We start from the raw sequence: 22,003 nt of genomic DNA, 5'->3' as shown, positions 1-22,003 counted from the left end.
ACGTCTGCTGCACGAGCGTGTCGCCTGAACTTCAGTGGTGAGCTAAGAGCAGCTCCGAGAGCAAGACAAGGCTGATTCCTGAGGAGAAGCAGGGTTAAAATCCGTTCCCCAGCACCGCAATAAAATATCCGGTAAGTTATTGAACCCATTTTCATGTATTGACTCTTTTTGATCGTGTTTCTGAGCTGTGACAGAGAACTGTAGCCTGAGCGCTGAACACAGGCTCAACATACGCTACACTTCATGGTTACATATTTATTATGAGAAGATAAGAATATGAAAGTTAGATACTACTTTACATTGAAGGCTTTGAGTGTAACCCACTATATTCTAAGCACTGAGGTAAATTCATATGTTGTTCGGGTTGTGGGGGAGCAAATGTATCGTCGTATATATATATTTAACTAAAACAGCTTGTAGATCAGTCTAAGAATGGAATTGCAATTTTCGACAAACCTGAATCTTTGTTTTTGTGTTTTAAGAGTCAAATATAGGCCTAAAGCAAGACATATGAATATCATAAATGTACAAGTAGATGTATATTGTTTACCCAGATTTGCGCATGTTGGTATTCTAATTACTATATAGTGTCTTTTCAGCTTTTAACATGTTGAATATCCATTTCAGTTTGAGCTTTGAGATTCAGGACAGACTTGATCTGTCAGAGAGGGAAATAAACTGAACATATTCTGAAGTAAGGACTTCCTCATAAACACACAGCCCGACCAGGAGCTGTATCATTAAACAAATACAGTTAAAATCCTTAAATCTACAGGTAATTTGGTAATTATACATTCCATTTGAAAATCACAGCACAGTAATTCCGTCATCTTTTCGGATGCAGTGTTATTTTCCATAAGGACTGAAGCAGAGCAGTTACCAGACAAACTCAGAATAGAATTAGACAGGGTTTGCATGGCTTGACTCATATTGATGTACCAGTAATGAAGTATATGAATGTGTCACACCATCCCAGTAGTGTTACAATGGAAAGTCTTTAGGCCTAAAGCTACCTCAGGGTGTTTTCCGAGTGCTTACATTAATTCCCACCCACCATTTAAACTTCATTTCAGTGATGGATGCCCCTGTTTGCTGGCGTGCTCTGGATGTGTCACATGGTTTGTCTTTACGTCAGCAATCATTTGTGCTCTCCTCCATCTCCACCAAATGTAAACATCTACTCCACTCACCGCTTGACCCATATCCCTAACTGCAGATTTTAATGATAAAGGGCTATTGTCCTTCTCCAGGCTGGGCGTGTAATGTATGTGAAGGGCATTCCTGCCATTTGGAAGACTTGCAGAAAGCTGAGCCTTGCACATTTATGCGCAGGTGTCCTAACATTTATAGAGAAGGCTGCAGATCCTATTGTGTCAGCTACTGACTTTTTACTCTGCAGGTGTCAGTTTTGGAGTTCTGCTTTTCTGCGGCCTTACAAGCATGTCTACCTAACTGGTTCACATCTGGTAGACCTAGGGCATGTCTCTCAAAACAGTTAGGTGGGATTTTACTTCACAAAATCTAACAAATGCAAGGCAGGTTTCCCAGTATCACAATGGTGCTCCTTCATCAGAATACTGTTTCTGACTGGTAAGAACCTCAGGCCTGATTGATTCAGGAGTCCAGAGTTGATGCTCATTTAACCTCCCACAAGGTAGACGTGCAGCATACGTTGGCATAGTGGTGTAGCCCAATTAAAAACAGGCTAATCTCGCTTCAGTTCAGCAGGTGTGTTTTGGAGGCCGCATTTTTTTCTGGAGGCATAATATGACAGATGTAATACACAGCTGTTTGAACTGAATGTAAATAAATTAATGTTGTTCTGAGTTCTGCACAGTACCGTATGCCTCTTTCTGCACTTGTCATTTAAGCTATTTGTTTACAAGTTTGTTTACAAATGGCCATCTGTAAACAATGCCCAGAAAAGGCTACTGATTTCATAACTAAACTGAAACAAAAAATTTGCGTGTGCGTGCGTGTGTGTGTGTGTGTGTGTGATTTTTTTTATGGCGAATAAGAAAACTAGGGTTTTTTTTAAAATAAATATATTCTCCTTCCCTAGGAGTATGGACTTATTTGGTCATGTAGTCCATATAGTCTGTGAGGGGTTTGTAGTGTTTTCCCCGTGTCGGCTTGGGTTTCTTCCAGGTGCTCCGGTTTCCTCACACGGTTCAAAATCATACGCTGGTAGGTGGATTGGCGACTCAAATGTGTCCCTAGGTGTATGTGTACATGTATGTATATGTGTATGTGGCCTTCTGAAGAACTGGCTCCAGCTCCAGGGTGTGTTCCTGCCTTGTGCCAAGTGATTCCGTGTAGGCTCCGGACACAACCCCAACACTGAACTTGTTAAGCGATTACAGACAATGAATGAATGAGTCCATATAGTCTGATTCTACCTCGTCCAGGTCATGCGGCTGATGTTAAGTGTGCTTTAGTACTGCCACATGTCTTTAACAACATATTGAGGAATGCTATGAGAAACTTTGTGTTAAGACAGTTAAACTTTGTGTGATCTTTGAATGTGCTGATATCAATGACACTCTTTTCTGGGTCTTTATCAGACATGGCCTGTTTGACTTGCTGTAGTATCAAATGTGTTAGAGTTGGAAAGTCATTAGTATGTGCAGGAATAAAAGGTCTGGTGTAAAAAATGCTTCTTTACTGCTCAGCCCCTGATACAACAAGGACATTCTCAATTAAATGAGGAAAAAGTGATACATATTACTCATTCCTTTCCGCTCACTATAAAACATCTAAACACTGATCACCTTTCATTTCCCCTGCCCTTTGATTTGCATAGGTACCAACAAATGCAAATACTGGTGTTTGACCCTAATAGCTTGACAGTAATATAACATTGCTATATTTACAAGGCTTTGTTGCATTGTCAGTTTTACTTACTGTGTTTACAGCTTCTACTGACATTATATAAATAGCATAGTTTGTAACTTCTTTACTACTCAAGTAACTTGCCTTGTTTGTCAGTAAAGCCTTAACTGATGCCCTGTACTTGCATTATATATTATCTTATTTTTTTCTTAGGCGTGATTGTGTTATTATGATGATTACGACTTTTTATTTCTCTTTGTGTTGCAATTCCCTAATGTTATTGGACATTGTAAAATCCGTATGCCTCAAAATATCTTCTGCACATGGTTAAATCTGTTTGTTTTCTTAATGGGTGGGGTTTTAAGCCATGAGCTCTTTCTGACCAATAGGCCACCCACAAGAAGATTAGAAAAGAATAATTTCCTAATCTGCCCTATTTAGCATCAAAGGTTATTGTATAAGAATTAGAGAGTAAAGAGAACTTTGGGATACTTTCAGATTCAGAAAGCTTGCAGTTGTGGGACAGGCTCAGCTTGTGAGGTACGTGTGAAATACATTTTCCTGTGGTAGACAAAGACCTTTGCATAAGGCTTTTCAAATCTTTTTGTTGTTGTTGTTGTAGATTAGTTTCCCTTTTTCCAAATCTCTGAAGTTCAGTCTTAGAAGTTTGTGGGATTCTGCCTTTTATAATTCAAATAGTTTCAGACAGACAAACCAAATGGCCTTTAAATTGTCTGAACATTTCCTGATAAATAGTGTTTAAAAATGCTTATTAAATTAACTTAAATTTTTGATTAATATTTAGAAATGTGTTTTATTTTTTGTATAAAACTTAAATGCATATATGTACTATACAGTATGTGTGACAAAGTTCTGGGAGAGGGGAAAAAGACCTGATTCCAGCAAAATGTCATGAGATTTTAAACTGATTTTGTTTCCCTCAGTCCTGGGAACGGTCTAAAGCCTTAATTTATGGGGAAAACTGTCTGAAAGGGAGGCTTTCTCAGGACAGCAGTGTTATGTAACTGTTGTGTGACTTCTGCTCCTCTGGGCTCTTACTCTGAAATATGAGAATTTGCTCAAAATATCTTTGCTGTGCCTGTGGCATAATGTTGGCAAACTTTGGGTTGGCACTGGTCAGTGTGTTTCAGCATTTGTTGCATTATTAAAAAGGCAGAGTGCCAGTTTGTAGCTGACGTCTTCTCACTGCAAACATAAGCTCAGTGTTTTGAACACCAAACGATGCTTTTTTTTTTTTCCTGAAATTTGTTCCGATATTCTGAGAACGAGGGAATCCGTGGTAATCTGTAAGCTGTTCTCCTACTGATCCTCTCTGCTCCTACACACACATGCTTCCTGTGTGACACACTCGCTTTAACTGTCTCTTCATCTAAGCTGTAGCCGCACATATGTGTATTATCTTTCCTTTCACTTTCTGTATCAGTCACAAACAGACGTCCCAATAACTTACATTATCTTTTCTCTCTTACCCTTTCTTAAGACTCCTACACTCTTTTTCTTAGTCTAGGATATGCGCTGGCTGTGAGATCTCATGAGAAGAGCAGTTTACGAGGTAAGCAAAATCCCAGTTTCTCATGTTAAGCTGAAGATCTGACATTTTTCAATGCCATACCAAAAATGGGGTCACAAAGGACCTTTAGTTTTAGGCATAAAGAGTAGCATGTGTCAAGGTGATCCGATGTGCACACGAGTCTGCTCAGCTTTGATGTTTACTGAGAAGAGGAACAGGCCACTTCCTCCTGTTTTTGTAACATAAGCACAGAGCTCACTCAGCTCATGGATGCTGTTGAATGTGTCTGAAAATAGGCTTTGGATTGTTAATATATAATAATGATTCTGTGATTATTATAGATCATAGAGCAATATAATTAAACCAAATTGTATTTTATTTCACGGGTGGTGTTGGTTGTTTTCTTTTTTAAATATAGATGTCGGTGCCAACTGAATCTGGGGGTGGAGGACCTCGAAAGAGTGCAAGCAAAGACCACAAAAAAGTATGAATCACCTAGCTATGCCTTCTTTTAGCACATGCCACATTTCCTGCCCTCTGAACTCAGCAGCAACAAAACAAGCAACAATCATTTCATCTTAAATCTATATTATGTTGAGTTATTCTGATATTTAATATATTGCCACTGTCTTTTACTGGTGAAGGTAAAACAATTCTTATCATATTTAACTTGCCTTGAAATTCTCAAACAATGTTAAAAACAGTTGATATTCTCATATTATATCAAAGCGTGAAATATGACTCAAAGAACCAGTCTTTGTTTAAATTGACTCCTCAACCCACATCCGCAGTAGATCCCCCAACTTCACTCATTCACAAACAGACAGTATCACATTTTGCTGTCCCAGGGCCTGTCCAGATGACCGACCCTATCGGATCAAGCCCCTCAACATGTTTTTTCTCGCGAGGGGACAATGTGGCGCTTGTGTGCCAAGCTCTTTTCAGATTAAGAGGAATTTCATTATCCCACTGCGATTTCTCACTCTTAACAGCTTTTAATGCTGTTTTGCTGCTGGTTATGTAACGAACATCACACTGTTAGTGTGGCTAGACATGTGTTGGGAAGGTAAGACTGAGGATAATATTATTAGGTGGATCATGGAGTGTTTGCCCACAGGAGAGACAGGCTGTGGGGCTCAGAGTGATTTTCAGGACAGCAGCAACAAAAAAGTTCATTAAGTGCTGTATATATGAAATATAGTGTTAAAAAATTACACTTTTATTTAGTAAAGCTAAAAATGATTAATTTTTATGTTTAATTGTTATTTTTGTGCTTGACTGTTATATTATTTATGTTCTCAATAAATTAATGGCCAAGTTTGGTGTCAGAAACTTTGCTACTTTAATTTTTGCATTTGAGATACTTAATATGGTTAGCAGGTTATGAAAGCTAATGGCTAATGAAAGCTACTTGCTACTGAGGACAAGAAACCACAAAAGAAAATCCAAAAATAACCATATCATCTTTTTAATGTGTCTTTGTCTCTCTCTCTCTTTTTCAAGTTTGCATCATGCTAACCTGGGTAAAGCTACATTACTCAATAGCTTACTCATAGCTGCAGTGCAAAGCTAACGATTAAAAACTTTGGACTGTCAGCACGCCTTGACTGATTTACCACATTTGTGTCAAAGGAAAACTATGCAAATGACTGTTTTCCTCATGTTAATGTTTTATACACTTTTATCTACTCAGTTATATGGCACTTTTGAAAAGCATAGTATATCAGAAAGTACAGTATGGTATAGTTTTTTTAACATATTGTATGAAACAATAGTAGATTATGCAAAAATGTAGTTTTGCTTTTCTTGACTAATGACTTCACCGTTAATTAAAAGACTGCTGAATGCTAGTTCAAAAATTTTTTCTTGGAAATGCATGACCAAGTCTTTACATTAGCATTGTTCTTCCTCCTCTCTGTGCTGATAACACCTATCTTTATGGCATATCCTGTTCCTTTCTCTGAATATGACCTGCATTGCAAAACCCTGCATTTAGCAGCTTGTAGTTGCACTCATTTCATCTTTGTTTGCTTTTAGCCCACAGCAGAAGCAGTGAAGGGAGCCATTCAGCTAGGTATTGGCTACACAGTGGGCAATCTGACCTCCAAACCAGACAGAGATGTGCTCATGCAAGATTTTTACATGGTGGAAAGTGTCTTTTTACCAAGGTATTTATTATGGCTCTGTAATAAATTAATTAGTTTGTATACAAAACTCAGAAAATATATTTTAAATAAATACAGCCATTAGTACAAGTTTGGATTTGGGTTTGTGATCATTCACTGGTGTTCTCATGGCTGAATGCTATCAAATACTCACAGCAACATTCCAGCACCTTAAATGACCAGATGTCAAATTGTGGACATAGAGTGCATTAAAATACATTCTTTTTATGTGTAGCTTGGAACATGTAATGGAAATTAATTAGTGTAACTATGTGTAAAGTCTCCAAAGAAGAAAACAGGGGTATTGTTTTGTTTTGCACTTAGTGAAGGTAGTAACCTGACGCCAGCACATCACTACCCTGACTTCCGCTTTAAAACCTACGCCCCTGTGGCCTTCCGCTACTTCAGAGAACTGTTTGGGATTAAACCTGACGACTATCTGGTGAGCATCCACCTTTTCTAAATGTTAACCAAGATACTAATGGGTAAGTTCTGTGATAAGTGACTTATGGAATTGACTTCCTTGACTGGGGCACTACAACAGAATTAGTGCTTATTGGTCTTGATGATTAATATTTAAACATGTTGGGGCAGGTACATATATATATATATTGATTAATGATTATTAATGATTTTATTTTATTCGGCAGTATTCCATCTGCAATGAACCCCTGATTGAACTGTCTAACCCTGGGGCGAGCAGCTCGTGGTTCTACTTAACAAGTGATGATGAGTTTATCATCAAAACTGTGCAGCACAAAGAGGCTGAGTTCCTGCAGAAGCTGCTTCCTGGCTATTACATGGTGAGCCACACCAACCCCACAGTCACGCCACAGTACGCTGCAACACATTGTTTCAGCTTCTCTGTATTTCTGTTATTTGTTAAAATAATAGGCTTAATACATAGATGGTTATGTTTGTATATGTCTCCTAAAACTTAAAGTACAACTACCCTGATTTAAACTACAATGGAGCATTGGTTTTATGTATACTATGCTGTGCATTATAAGGGTGTAGAAATTCCAAATGATCACTTTGTGTAATGCTGGGTGTTGTAGCAAAAGTTAACCAGATGTACAAATACATTAATTCAGTTAAACCAGTATTGAAAAATTCTCAAATAAAGTAAATAGCATAATACAATGTGCAGAAGTATGTTTTATATAAATGTGATGCCTTTAATTTTAAGGATATAATTATACCCAAAAACGTAGCTTAACTTTGTAAATCCCTCTCTGTTTCAGAATCTGAACCAGAACCCAAGGACACTTCTGCCCAAGTTCTATGGCCTCTACTGCGTCCAGTGTGGAGGGGTCAATATCCGTCTGGTTGTGATGAACAATGTCTTGCCTCGCTCTGTCAAAATGCACTACAAATATGACCTAAAGGGCTCAACCTACAAGAGACGAGCTTCCCGCAAAGAACGAGCCAAATCATGTCCCACCTTTAAAGATTTAGACTTCCAAGAGATGCACTTTGAGGGGTTGTATTTTGACGCAGATACGTACAACGCTCTGATGAAGACACTGCAGAGAGATTGCCGGGTCAGTAAATGCTGCTCTGGTCAGAAAACACTTGTCAGGAAAATCTAAGCTGAACAAAAATGTTCCATGCCATTCTTTCTTAAACTTGTATTCAAAACAGCTCTGATAACTACAGGGGTTGGACAATGAAACTGAAACACCTGGTTTTAGACCACAATAATTTATTAGTATGGTGTAGGGCCTCCTTTTGCGGCAAATACAGCGTCAGTTCGTCTTGGGAATGACATACACAAGTCCTGCACAGTGGTCAGAGGGATTTTAAGCCATTCTTCTTGCAGGATAGTGGCCAGGTCTCTACGTGATGCTGGTGGAGGAAAACGTTTCCTGACTCGCTTCTCCAAAACACCCCAAAGTGGCTCAATAATATTTAGATCTAGTGACTGTGCAGGCCATGGGAGATGTTCAACTTCACTTTCATGTTCATCAAACCAGTCTTTCACCAGTCTTGCTGTGTGTATTGGTGCATTGTCGTCCTGATACACGGCACCGCCTTCAGGACACAATGTTTGAACCATTGGACGCACATGGTCTTACTGGTGCAATGTGCAATTAATGAAGATTGGCCACCAGGCTGCTCCAATTTAGCCATGAAACCTCCCACACTACAGTGACAGGTGTTTCAGTTTCATTGTCTAACCCCTTTGTATAGCTGCTGTAAATTGTTCTGCTACAGCAGGCAAATGCACTTGTACAGAATTATGCTTAGCTGAATTTATGGTGTTTTGCATTTGAATTTTAAATTTATTTACTCACATTTAACAAAAATCCTCAGCAAGGACCCATTTTCACTGCTTTGCAACAAAGATGCATCCAGTTTAACTGATTTATTTATATATGTGTACATATAGCTAAATCCTGGGCTGTATATACTTTGCTTGCACAGGGAGACTAATGCCAAACCAGTATTATGGATCTATTTATTTGAAATATCACTAATGACAAGCCAAATTTAAAAATGTCTATGCTGCTTTATATAAAACCCTAAGTTTAAGCTTAAGCCACTTGAAAGTGAGGGGTTTTGAGAACAAAGACAAATGTGCTGAAATGTCTGGACTTCCGTAATGGACATCCATTGCTTTGGCTAAGAAATATTGGCTCTATTAGAGGTGGATGGAGCACTAATATTGTCAAGGATCGCTGTCATGTACTGCTATGCTTTTCCTGCAGTTGATAAAAAGTGCACCAGGGCTATGTGTACGTTCTGTTATGACATAATGAAAACGGGGCACTTTTCATAATTTCCTGAGTCCTTCTGAATGAGCTGATTAAAATCTGCACTGGTAGAGGAGACACACTGGCCTTTTCACCCCCAGCTTATCCACCTCTGGACAGCACAACACAGGGCACCTGATTCATTAAGGAGCTTACTAAACCAGTGCCAGGCAGAGAAAACAAGTTATTGTCTAACCTCTAGAAATGGAAAATAGACCAATCAGTGGTAGAAGAGTGTGACAGGCCTGTGACGTAATGTATATCGTGGAAATCAAATTAGGAACGTTCATGTGTCCTGCAAAATATTGGTATTTGGTTTAGTAAAGAGTTGATTATTAGTGAAGGTGTCTTTATTGATCTTCATACAATAACCTCAGGTTTGTTATATATTTAGCACCAAGTCGATCTAATAAATTATTTCAATAATCGTTAATGACGTATTCACTGGTAAATTGTAGAAATTTTTGACCCAAGAAAAAAACTTAAGCAGTCGTCACCATATAAAATAACTTTGTTCTGCTTTTTTGGCATTAGTGTTTTAAGTTACTCTTGATTTTTCTATGCTCTGTATATCAATTTATGATTCACAGAGAGCTATCAGAAGGCTGTGTTGCAATGGCCAAGTTTCTGTTGAGAGCCATGAAAAAAATTTGTCCCAATCCTCCACACTACAGTGAGGTTTGAATTATTATTATTATTATTATTATTTTTTATGAGGATAAACATGAGCAAAATCAGGTCAAATTATATTGGAAAATAAATCCTGCTCTTAAAAATAAATGAACCCAAAGTATTATTTGGATCAAGGCCTTCAATAACCACATTTGGTTACATTTTTATAGGCTGTTTCTTAATAAATCCCCACCTAATTTCTTCCTGATCTGAGTAAACAGGGCGTAATTACCAGAGAAAATAATTTATATGAGCTCTGTTCTCATTGGCACGAAGCTTGGAAAAATTCCATGTTTTCTACCATATTCTTGTTGTATTATGGAGGATTTTAGGCCATGTTTATTTTTTTAAATGTCACAGCCACTGACTAACTCAGCTCTGTTTTGTTTGTGTGTGCTATGCTTAGGTTCTGGAGAGCTTTAAGATCATGGACTATAGTCTTTTGCTGGGAATCCATGTTCTGGATAAGAAGCTGAGGGAGAGAGGAGGCAGGGGAGATAGCAGGCGGCAGGGAGCGCAGAAAGTCCTCTACTCCACTGCTCTGGAGTCCATTCAGGGAGGAGGCAAACCAGCTGAGCCTCTGCCGGACACTGATGATGATACGTAAGTAGAAATCTATGAAATTTGCAGTTAAGTATACTGTGTTTAAATAGCTTACATTTAAGCCAGTGACCCCCACTGCTGTTAGACTCGAAAGAACACTTAGTTTAATAATAACATCACTGATATTAAATGGAAGATTGTGTGGTGCATGAGAGAATATAGAATAACAATAATGATGATCACATTAATTCACCAATGATCATTTTTCAAGGATTATATTAATTAATTTAATGTAAGATCCTCATCTAGATGCTTGTTGTTTTGTAAGAAACAGCTTATAGTTAAGATGCAAGCTAAAACCCACACTTCTCTGTTGTCCTCAGCTCTAGATTTGCTTTGAAAGTTTTGCACTGCAGCACATTTACAATGTTTTCATGTCACAACAGCTGCACTGTGCACATAGATGGGAACATGCAAAAAAATGCTTTTGTGCTTTTGACAAACAAACCCACACAAACTATAAATGGAAAGCGGTTATGGTGGTGATATGCCCCACACCTTGTTCTTTATGTGTCTGTCATGTTGTGGTTTACCAGAGCCTCTGTACGTTAATAGCAACAGATGAGCATATTTCCTGTGCCGTTTTGATGATTGTGATTGAGAAAAATTTCTGCTCCGTTTCAGTTGTATGGCAATGCACAGTATAAACAGTAAAACCTTCAGTGAGCAATAGACACTTCCTCTGATGGTGCAGTGAGCATAACTCTAAAGTGAGCTTTCTCTAAAGCTCTATGAATGTCTTTTTCAGAGAGATTACATATACATTTATCTAATTTTCAGATTAAATGGCCACTATATATTGGTTATTAGTTTTTCAGGAGATATCTCTCTTATTCCTTTGGCTGCTCCCATCAGGGGTCGCCACAGTGGATCAGTTGAGCTGCATTATTGATTTGGCACAGTTTTATGCTGGATGCCCTTCCTGACAAAACCCTCCCTATTTATTTGGGCTCCTGGGACCGGCACTACAGCACAATGTATTCCAGTGACTAGGTACACACACTCACACTTATGGACAGCTTTCCGAGTCGCCAATCCACCTACCGACGTGTGTTTTTGGACCATAGGAGAAGACTGGAACACCCGGAGGAAACCCACACCGACATGGGGGTGATATCACGTCAGGAGATATCTCTAAATTTACTAAGTGTAGTCAAAACACAACCAAATAAACAATTATTAAAAAACAAATTTTAAAAGATACAGAGAAACTCAACCTAATGACCATAAAAGACCTAGTTTACAACTAAAGTGGTCCCCAAAGAAAAATGTATGCATTTTTTACTATAACTTTAATATATGAATGGGTGTCTGATTTCTTTTCACTGTAATATTTGTCCTTTTTATACAGTGTTACTGTGATTCAGAAACTAATTCCTCAATATTAGAAATGCACCGATTGGGTTTTTTTTTTTTTTTTTGCCGATTCCGATTTTCTTTTTCAACTTTTATTTTAATAGAAACTTTTTACAATCTTAGCATAAAATTGTGCATTGATATGACAAGTGTTGTCTTTGAAAAAACCCTAAATAAAAAAAGAGCAATGTTTTAACAATTCCCATTGAAAACAAGTACGCAAGATAGTACAATCGAAAAAAATCAAGTCATGTTGCTTGTGTGTGTGTGTAGCTGTGTTTGCGCTGCTGCTTCCCTCATGTGGTGCACATGTGTAAATTTGACCGGTACAAATCGGTTTGGAGAAACTGATCGGCCGATCACCGTGTATCAGCTGATCATGCTTAAAAACGCCCTTTTTCTGTCACGGCTGATCAATTGGTTCATCTCTAATAAATGTTTATTCCAAATGAATCCTGGTTTTACGCCACACTGTCAGATGCCATTTTCTATGAAAAGTCTAATTAAACCAACAAAGTTTAATTTGTATCTAGTAACCCCACACTCACTATTATTATGAAAGGTTTGAATGTTTTACAGACGAATAATTTTAGTAAAAACATTTTCTCTTCTTTTTTGTAGAATGGGTGGGATCCCTGCTAAATACAAAGACGAGAAGTTGCTGATCTTTTTGGGGATTATTGACATCCTGCAATCGTACAGGTACAAAGATCATGTGACCAGCACAAATGATTGTTAAACACACAGGTTCAAGCCATGGACAAAGCTCACATGGTAAAAGAGGAACATGGCATTTCCCCTGTTTAATCAAAAAGTGATTTGAAGTACTATATGCGGATATAAACTGTTATATAATCAGCATGCCAACATGCAATGTTACATCACTGTTATCTCTCTTTGTCATAAAGATTCATCAAAAAGGTTGAGCACTCATGGAAAGCCCTTGTATATGACGGTGTAAGTTGTTATATTTTTGTTTTTTGGGTTTATAAATTGTACACAATTATTTTTATCTTTATTTCTTCTATACATTTATATGTTGCTGTTATTTAATTTGGATAATGTTACATAAAATGGTGTTTGTCTTATCATATTTTGATTCCTATTGTAGGACACAGTGTCAGTCCACAGGCCGAATTTCTATGCTGACCGATTCTTGAAATTCATGGGTGGCACTGTCTTTAAAAAGACCAATCGTAAGTGCTGCCCTTCTTTCTTCTTTCATTCCAATCTTTAAAAGTCAACATTCATATAGCTAACGCTCAAAAGATATTCATTTGGTCTTTTTTCTTTTGTTCCTTTCATGTTGATAGCTCTCCGAGGTGCATCATCTCGGAGGAAAAGGAGCTCCATACAGCCCATCAGGTCTGTATCACAGGAAGTCCTTGCAACTGTTAAAGAGGAGACAAATGAAGAGAGAAAAGCACAGAGCCTTGAAAACCTTGATGACCAAGGTGTGCAGTTTGCCACACACTCAATGTAACTTTTGTTCTCAGTAGGGCTTGTTAGTGGCTATTAAATCCTGCATTTTTTATCTACCCTCATTCATATATACCTCAAACTCAATGCGATGCAGATATCCTGTATGAGTCAAGAAAACCTCTCTCTAAGATGGTTTTCCAAGCCTGAACAACTTTGGGGAAATTATGAATGTTCTAAATCTTCTGGGAAAAACCCATCTGGAAAGCTCTTACATTTTTTTTATAGTTGCATCTTAATTTGTTAACAAATTCCATTCCAAATCCTAATGGCATTTATACGTCTAACACTAACGCATCTAACTCAGGCAATTAGTGATTTCTTAAGAGGTTGAATAGCTGTAGGGGGCTGTTAAACCAGACTCTGTAAGAAGGTGTGTCTCTAGGATTTTTTTTTAATTATTATTTATTTTTATTATTTTTGTGAAACCTTTTAATTCGGGCGGTACGGTGGTGCAACAGGTAGTGCCAATGTCACACAGCTCCAGGGTTCTGGGGTTGTGAATTCAAACCAATTTCAGACTGTGCGAGGACTTTGGTTTGTTCTCTTTGAGTTTGTTAGTGGCTTGTCGAGTTTAAATAGTAATGGAATTGTTTATGTCAGGGCATAAGTCATGAAAATCCTTTGTATTAAAAGGTATGGGAATTTTTGAATGAATCACAAGATTAAACTAGGACTAATATTTCTCTTTGCGGCAGGTCTGGGCTCCTGTCAGAAACCTGATGTAATTCCAAGCTCTTCCAATCTAACAGTGACCATTTCAGCTGCTACCATGTCCTCTGCTTCCTCTCTAGACGACTTTAAGTTCGAGCAGGAGGAGGACGTAGACAGCAGGTGTTTATCCATGGTCACTTTCTCAATCTATGTCTAATTTAACTAGACAATGATAACAATAACTGCTGTTTTCTTATATTAATACTTCACAATGACCTTTAATCACTTCCTCCAGATATACTATTCCCACTAACACAGTCCCACAAATCTGATCTGTTTTTCCTTTTTAACAAAACAAACCTGTGGCCCAGCAGAGGTCATCGCCGGACCTCCAGCTCAACCCTGGCTCTAGAAGACACTGCCCACTCAAGCACTTCCCCCCAGAGCAGCACTCCTGAGTCAGAGCTTGATGTTTACTTGGTGAGCTTGTACTGTTGAAACAAATTAAGCTTAAAGAATTATTTGAACAAAAATTTAATTTACATCATTTTCCTCTTGGTTTTCAATTTCTAACTCTATAACACTTCACTATCATACTTTCTTTGTTGATTCACTGTTTCTCTAAAATGATTGATATTTGCTCTTTTAAGACATGCCTGTTTTATAATTCATTTTAATAAGTTAACCAAATTTCATAATATGATTGTTGTTTGATTACAAGTTTGATGACAATTTCTGACCGTTTTTGACAGTGGAAGCCATTTCTTGATGGATTCAAGGAACACGATTAGGTTAGATTTCAAAATATTTAGTGCAGGAACATTTAATGCCAAGAACTGTCTGTTATTATTTCACGGGGTGGCATCCCTTTGGAGTCCCTCTCAGAGCAGTACACATTTAGTATGTTGTAGGTTTGTGATTTTTTTTGTGTGACATCTCAGCTTGTTTTTTTTTTAATCCCCTTTTGTGTTTTTATTAAAAGGTAAAAAAAAGAAACAAGGAAAAATAAAAAAACAAGGTCTTTGATTAAAGCAATGAATATCATCCCCTTGTTGAGCTGTTCCTAAACATACGTGTGAGGGACTATGTGAGAAACAGCACCCCTTGTGGTGCATTTCCTAAAATCCGGATCTATGAGGTTCTAAGTTTGCTAAAAGGTCTAGTTTGCTGAACATTTGATGCTTGATTTTATGTGACTTCTGGAATCTGGGAATGCTTGTTTGTTAATTATAAATACCCACTTTCAGTACATGACACAAAAGGATCTTTTTTTTGTTTGTTTTTTTGGTTTTTTTCACCTTACCTATCTTTTGTTACCACACAAATTTATGTTGCGCTACTGTTTTGTTTGTAAGTGCTGACAAAATATTATGTTTGTCTTTTCTAGTGAAATATAAACTCCGGTGAAATGTCCTGAAGATGATCAAGCAGAGGATGGACATAGAGTAAATGAACCACAAGAGAGTCCTACACCCAAAAAAGCAGAGATTCTAGAAAGGGATCATTGCAAAGCTCCTTTTTAGCATTTCTATGTGAAGGTCCTTTTAGCCTGAGTTCTCAGACATGCTCAATGCTGGCTGTTGGCTGTCCGAGTTACAATGAAGCACAAATTGCACACCGAGTGTGAATTTTTGTTTTTTCTTTTTCCTCCCCTTGTGAATTATTGCTGCTAATAATGATGAGGCTGAACATGCCATGGGTTTTAAACGGCAGAGTGATCACCACACTGTAGTGTTGTACAGCTTTTTACTGTTTTTGCACTTGTGAACTTTAAAATGTACATGTGATGGATAAAAGATTATTTACTTCAAATTCGGTCTCAGCACCCCATCCACTGTGACATGCTGTGGTTTTACTGCTCTACCACCACTCTCTGACATTTCAGTTACGGTAAATGAAGTATTTTTAATTAATCAAATTCGAAATAAAAAGGTATTACATTCATTTTATAAAATTCCTGCTAAATAGATTGTTTTAATGCATAGTCAGTTTGGTTTGATGTGAAATGGAGAGTTGAGAGAAACTAGGTCAATCAGAATTGTTCACATTGGTGACAATAAGAACCAGGCCTCGAAACAAACTTTCTCTGAAATACAAACTTACAGAAAGTTATTACAAATAATGGTTATGAATAAACTCTCAGATTTCTGGTAGTTCTGAGGAAAGGTTAAACCTTAAACATATCTTTTCAGATACAGGTTTGAGAGGTACATGGAGGCTGTTTTTGTTTGTGTGTTTATTTGTTTTTATGTAATTACCACTGTTTGTGTTAGTACCGTATGTAACAGCATTACATAAGAATTTCACAAATCACATGGGGGATCACTAGGGGTTTGAGAAAATTCTGTCCAATGATAGAATCCTATTACTACAACTGTAAAGTAATTCTCTACAGTGTACAATTTCACATCAAACCTTGAATTACTTTGTTTACATTGAAGAATATACTTTTGGAAAACAAAAATTAAGTAATTTTAAGTATTTTAATCACAGTTCATTAGAAAGAGAAACTTTGTTTTTTCTCAAGACAGTTTTACTTTTCAGAATCAGTCGTGGGCACTGTATTTCTGAGAGAGTAAATTATTTCTTTGAAGGTCTAGTAGCCTATGTGCCAAAATTCTTTGAGATTTAAAATGGGTGAAATGTGATCTGAAATATTTAGATTTATAGGAATATGGAAATTGCACACGAATATATTCACATTCACCAACACATTCACACCTGTTATGAAATATTAGTATCTTTGAAAATACATATTATGATTATAAATTGGAGTAATATATTTTATGAATGTTTGTATATTTATAGTAAACTGTGCAATGTTTATTGTTCTATTAAAAACTGCATCTGTTTAGAATCTTGCCCTGTATTTGCTCCCATAACGCATGCCCTATTACAGTTTATCTGCAATTCTGTTTTTATAATAGATTTAATCATTCTGATATTTTTAGTCATAAGTGGGGATTGGGGGTATCTCGTGAGTAGGGGGCCTGTGCCTCATAATCCCAGTTACTAACCCAGAAATATGCATAGTTTTACACATGATTTAACACATTACCAGCTTAACAAACTATAATTGGTGTCTTACAGCAAGAGAGAATTAAAGTGCATTGGCCTCATTTCCTTCTATTTCTTAGATCAAATGCAATTTTTTTCCCTAATTCACTTCCTAAACATGCTTTTTGTTTTTTCTTTCTTCATCTTATGATAAGTACTAATGTTATAAACAGACCCCATTGCTGAAAAAGCCCATGTGTTTTACTGGAACTTCTCCACTGGAGGGCAGGATGTAATAGAAGTCTAAGTAGTAGCTTTAACTTTCAGAAGAGAAGTATTTGTAGGAAGTCATTCAGTAGAGGAATACAAAAGAGACAAGTGAAAATAGCATCCTGATGCATTCAGTGGGTTTACAATTCAAAATACTAAGCAGACTCGGCCTACAAGCCTGAGTCATGTAAAGCACATAATTTTAAGAAAAATATTTATATTTAATTCTGTGGTGGATTGTACAATATTTTGAATATCTAAATGTGAAATTGCTAATATAGTTCGACAAATGTAAAGGTCAGGGGTTGTCACCAGAATCAGTGACAAAAAACCTGTTTTTTTACAGCTTATTTTTCAAATATGGACCGGGGTGGTCAGAAATTATAAATCATAACGGTTTAATTTAGTTTACATATCACAGTTTATTTAACTCCATACAAAGTGAAGAAATTTATATTTCTTAAAGTGTGGGCCCTTCAGATTTATTTTATTTAACACTGTCGAAACTCGAACATGAAACTGGACTCACGTGACTCACCGTTGACTCACCTGTAGCACGAAACCACTCCCACACCTGCAAGATTCAGGAAATCTGGGACTATGCGCAAAACCTAAGCTTTTTATTCTCTGTCAAACTGCACACAGTCCTTGGATTATTAACAGTCAAGAACAGGACTTTATAAATACTGGAATTTGATCATAAATATCAAGGTACGTTAATCTTTATTTATTTATCGTTTGTTTTCGTGCTGTTTTCATGGTTTTCCGATAGGGTTTCGATGGTCTGTTTTTCTTAAAGGTTATTTAGTAAATTTGCAAGTTTTTATTTCGACTAATCTCGTTTCATAATGTTGCTGAACTGACCTTTAAGTTAAACTTCAAGTGTACCTTTCTGCAGTTTACTTTGTCGGGCTTCACAGGTGGTTGGGTGTTAGGCCTGTCGTTTTTCATCGGGATTTGTCTTTCCACCTTAAATGTCAGCGCAGTTGCAATGGGTCGCGTCCGGCGCTAGAATGAAGCTATTGTAGCATTTAAGGTGGAACGGAACATTCTAATTATTTTTGTCTTTCGAAATGTTTAGGGTGGTACACTTACACGAGTTAAGTAAATTTAACAGCTTTCACGTAGGTTCTTAGGTAAACATACTATGTATAAATGTTTATAAAACTGAACTTGTTAAAAAAAATTCTGTTGCCACTGGCTACTCTTTAGTGAAAGGTGATATTCTGCCTCACCCGACCAACCAGAGTTAGGTGTTAATATGTGGAGTGTATAATAGAGTGGGAAAACTTAAACGGTGTATTTATTGGTATAAATATATATATATATGAACAATTCAATTATTTGCCCCATTATCTAATTTTTTTATATACAACAGTTTGGCACCCAGACCAATTTAGCTTTAATAAACAGAAGTAGACTGGTTTCTTACCAAAAACAGTTCTTTGATCCTTTTAAGCTACATAGACCACTCTTAAAAAAGCTTTTTAAAGATTAATTTACAGCAAGTTTTCCTTTCATAACAGGGTCTTTTAACTTGCAAAGGACCAGGTGATTTTTGAGTACTCTTGATCTTTTATAGAAAAAATCACAACCTTTACTCTAAAGAAGGTTTGAAGAACCTTGGATGTGAAATGTTTGTTATATAAGCCCTTTCTTTCCATGTTGGACTACACACATGGGTATGTCTCATTCACACCTGCTGAATCAGTGATGTTATGTTTGACATGATGTGATTTAGGGATAAGGGATTAACCTGGAAAGGCAGAGTACTATTAACTCTTTATAATTGAAAGCACACCCAAACCTCACATAGTTACCCTCTTGTAAATATCCTAAAAGCTGTTGAACATGTGTTTTTTCATTTTTAAATGATTCGGTTTTTCACTGTGTGCTGTACGCTTGGTCTGTAGAAGATGTGTTTATAATGCATTGTTGTCTAACAAACAGATAGCTGCAGGTGAAAACTGACATATGTTTTAAATTGTTGCTAAGTGCATGCATCTGTCAAATAAAGATAGCACATGTATGCTGTGTAATATACTACAAAACTGCAAGTGCAGTGCACATGTTGCAGGCTTCAGACTCTCAATACAATATTTACAATAATTACTTAAGACTCAATACACATCAGGATGTAAATCACACTTTAACTACTTCACGTGTCTAATGTTTAAACCCTAACGCCAGATTGTTACTGTAGATCGTGTAAGTGGAATTACGGAGCTGAGGTCGCTTTCCTGTCATGCAGGCCTGTAAAAAAATCACGTTTTGCTGTTATTTATGATATTACAAGATTTCCGTCTCTAATCCACTGGAGTTTGATTTTCCCCTTTGAGAACTTGGCACACCCTCTTATGTAAGATTAAGGATGGTTGGGAATTACCAATGTGCAGAAACACATTTTAGATCCTTTGTTAAGACATTACAAAGGGTGTCGCTGACACTGTTGGTTTTTACTATGTTTTTATATTGGATGAACAATATGGTAGTGCTCTATTTGAAAAAGGCAAAGACAAGCTCTATGTATAATATTATCTATCGTCTTTATCAGATTACAGTATGTCAGTTGGCAGATTAGGGACCAATCGATATTAACATCACTGACATACACTCTCAGAAATAAAGGTACAGTAGAGCTACATTATTGGTCACTAAAGGTACAAACAGTGCAAATGTACCTTTTAAAGGTACAACAGTGTTTAAAAGTCCAGTTTTGTTCCCTAAAAGTACATTACATTCTCAACACACATTCTCAGTTGGGCGTATGAAGTCAACACAATTTAAAAGTCTACAATTATAATATAATAATGTACGGTTATGTTCCCTAATTAAAGGTAAAAATATGTGTCACCACAGTGACACATTGTCTGACAGTGTACAGTTTTATCAGTTTTGTTTAAAATAATGCAGATAATGCTTTGATTTTATTGCTATCAGCCCCAGTGTTTTTTATACTGTTTTTTGTAGTTGTAGTTTAATTATTCAAAGTTGTATTGAATTCATGATACGTGACGAAACCCATGATATTCTCTGAAAAATAACCGGCCTGTTTTATCACAATAATGAGCGCATATCCCATCGTTACACCTAATTAAAATGCACTGTGATGTGTCTGTGCTTTGCTTTAATTTTAATACACAAAGAAACGGAAGTATTCCCATCTGAGATTTTTCCCTCTTTAGTGAAACAGAACAGACCCAGCTTGCGTTTCAGTCGGAGTAACTCCCTTAGGGCTGATGCATTTCTAGTCGTGACAGAGGCTGTTTCTGGTTGAGCACCTTGTCCAAACTCTACTGCATACAGAATACGTTTAACCCTATATGTAGTGTGTGTTTTTTGTTTATGTATGAATATTTCATATATGATCCTCTTGCTTAACCCCCAAAAACAATCATCCAACATATATGTTAAAAAATAAATAAATATATCAATTTTTTGGCCCTAGAACTGTGTGATAATCACTAAATTGGAGTAATTTTTTTTCATTGCACTGATCCCACTGACAGCACGTGGCAGATTCTGCCGAAAAGGCAGTTGATCCCTCATATGTACACAGAGGCTTATCTCAACATGCTTTTTCATGTTACACGGACTAAATCAGGATAAAGCGGCTATATAGTAATAGTCATATTGAAAAAGCAATATTCAATATTGTGCTGTCATTTCAGGGAGTTGAAACACCTGCTTCAGAGCTCCACTCGCCCTGTGCTAGGACAGCAGTAATATTCTCATACCATAGTATAAAGGTAATACGTATGTGAAACTTTTATATGTAACTTTCGTTAAATCATCATCGTCGTCGCCATCATAATTAATAACGATGGTGTTTGTAAAATCTGGCAAATGCTCTTCTGCTTTAGCTTGTGTTTCCAGTTTGTTTTCTGGAGAAGCATTCCCTTACTCTTCAGAGGAGAAACATCCAGTGCATTTGCCAACGGAGATTGCATTTGTTACCTAACAGGGTGTAAATAGGGTATCAATTCTTAAGGCTTTGCTTGTTTTGGGCTTGTTGAAGTAGCACAGGAATTATTGTTCCGATGCTCTTTGACTGTGCAATCTCCCACTCTCATGGCCTTCTCTGGCCAGAGCTGTAATCCAGACGTGCAAGCTGCTGGAATATAATTTCTTCTGCCTGCATGTGCAGAGGCTTGATGCTTGGTCGCTTATTCAATGCATCCCCGTGCCACGAGACAAAGCAGCATGCAGCATGGGGGGAGGGTGCTTTGTACAAAACAGCCCCCAGGGCAGCGCGGCGTTTGGCCAACAGGCTGAGTGGTCTTTTTTTTTTGACAGAATATGTGTGTCTATAAATATGTGTTTTTGGGGGTTTTTTCCTACAGAGGAGGAGCATGCTAATGGTCGCAAGGCTAAGCTTACAGCAAGGGGATTACAGAAGCGTGGGGTGGGAGTGCGTACATGATCTGTCAGAGCTTAGTGCCACAATTACCCCCTCCCCTCTTCTCCCAGCAGCGTTTTCATTAGTGTAATGTTCAGAGATCTCCAGAATTATGTAAGAGTGACGTGCCATCAGCCTGCCCAACGTGGTGCTTGTATGTTTTCCCTCCCTCCCTCTCTCTCCCTCTCTGTCTGTCTTCCCTTCCCTCCTCTTCTCTCTCTCTCTCTCTCTCTCTGTGTGTGTATCTCATGCTCACTCGCTGTGTCTCGGTGTCTCTTACCGCGCCCCG

At 37.4% G+C, this 22,003-nt stretch overlaps 2 protein-coding genes across 2 annotated transcripts in view; both read left to right on the top strand.

Moving 5' to 3' along the window:
- The first annotated feature begins 6 nt into the window (after positions 1-6).
- On the top strand, positions 7-16,888 carry pip5k1ba (phosphatidylinositol-4-phosphate 5-kinase, type I, beta a). The gene is made up of 15 exons (XM_066650682.1): positions 7-131; positions 4,334-4,405; positions 4,782-4,847; positions 6,401-6,531; positions 6,853-6,970; positions 7,179-7,331; positions 7,773-8,072; positions 10,363-10,559; positions 12,537-12,617; positions 12,824-12,872; positions 13,027-13,111; positions 13,229-13,369; positions 14,093-14,228; positions 14,423-14,528; positions 15,436-16,888. Exons 2-15 carry the CDS (start codon positions 4,385-4,387, stop codon positions 15,436-15,438), a joined length of 1,587 nt encoding a protein of 528 aa, XP_066506779.1. The 5' UTR covers positions 7-131; positions 4,334-4,384; the 3' UTR covers positions 15,439-16,888.
- A 988-nt stretch (positions 16,889-17,876) lies between these two features.
- The window catches only part of tjp2a (tight junction protein 2a (zona occludens 2)), a 29,572-nt gene continuing 25,445 nt past the window's right edge, over positions 17,877-22,003 (top strand). The window contains exon 1 of the mRNA XM_066650614.1: positions 17,877-18,026. The gene's annotated coding sequence lies outside the window, so the exon portion shown is untranslated. The remainder of the gene's footprint in view (positions 18,027-22,003) is intronic.

This window comes from Hoplias malabaricus, chromosome 18 (genome assembly GCF_029633855.1).
Source record: "Hoplias malabaricus isolate fHopMal1 chromosome 18, fHopMal1.hap1, whole genome shotgun sequence".
Lineage (NCBI taxonomy): Eukaryota > Metazoa > Chordata > Actinopteri > Characiformes > Erythrinidae > Hoplias > Hoplias malabaricus.
The sequence above is the reverse complement of the archived record's forward strand: the minus strand, read 5'-3'. Positions and strand labels throughout refer to the sequence as shown.

What these genes read in the sequence shown, in the direction of transcription:
- pip5k1ba (XM_066650682.1), top strand. Translation starts at nt 4,385, where the DNA reads ATGAGAAGAGCAGTTTACGAG. An exon ending in TGAGAAGAGCAGTTTACGAG is followed by an intron (nt 4,406 to 4,781) that starts GTAAGCAAAATC and finishes TTTTAAATATAG; the next exon opens with ATGTCGGTGCCAACTGAATC. An exon ending in CCGGACACTGATGATGATAC is followed by an intron (nt 10,560 to 12,536) that starts GTAAGTAGAAAT and finishes TCTTTTTTGTAG; the next exon opens with AATGGGTGGGATCCCTGCTA.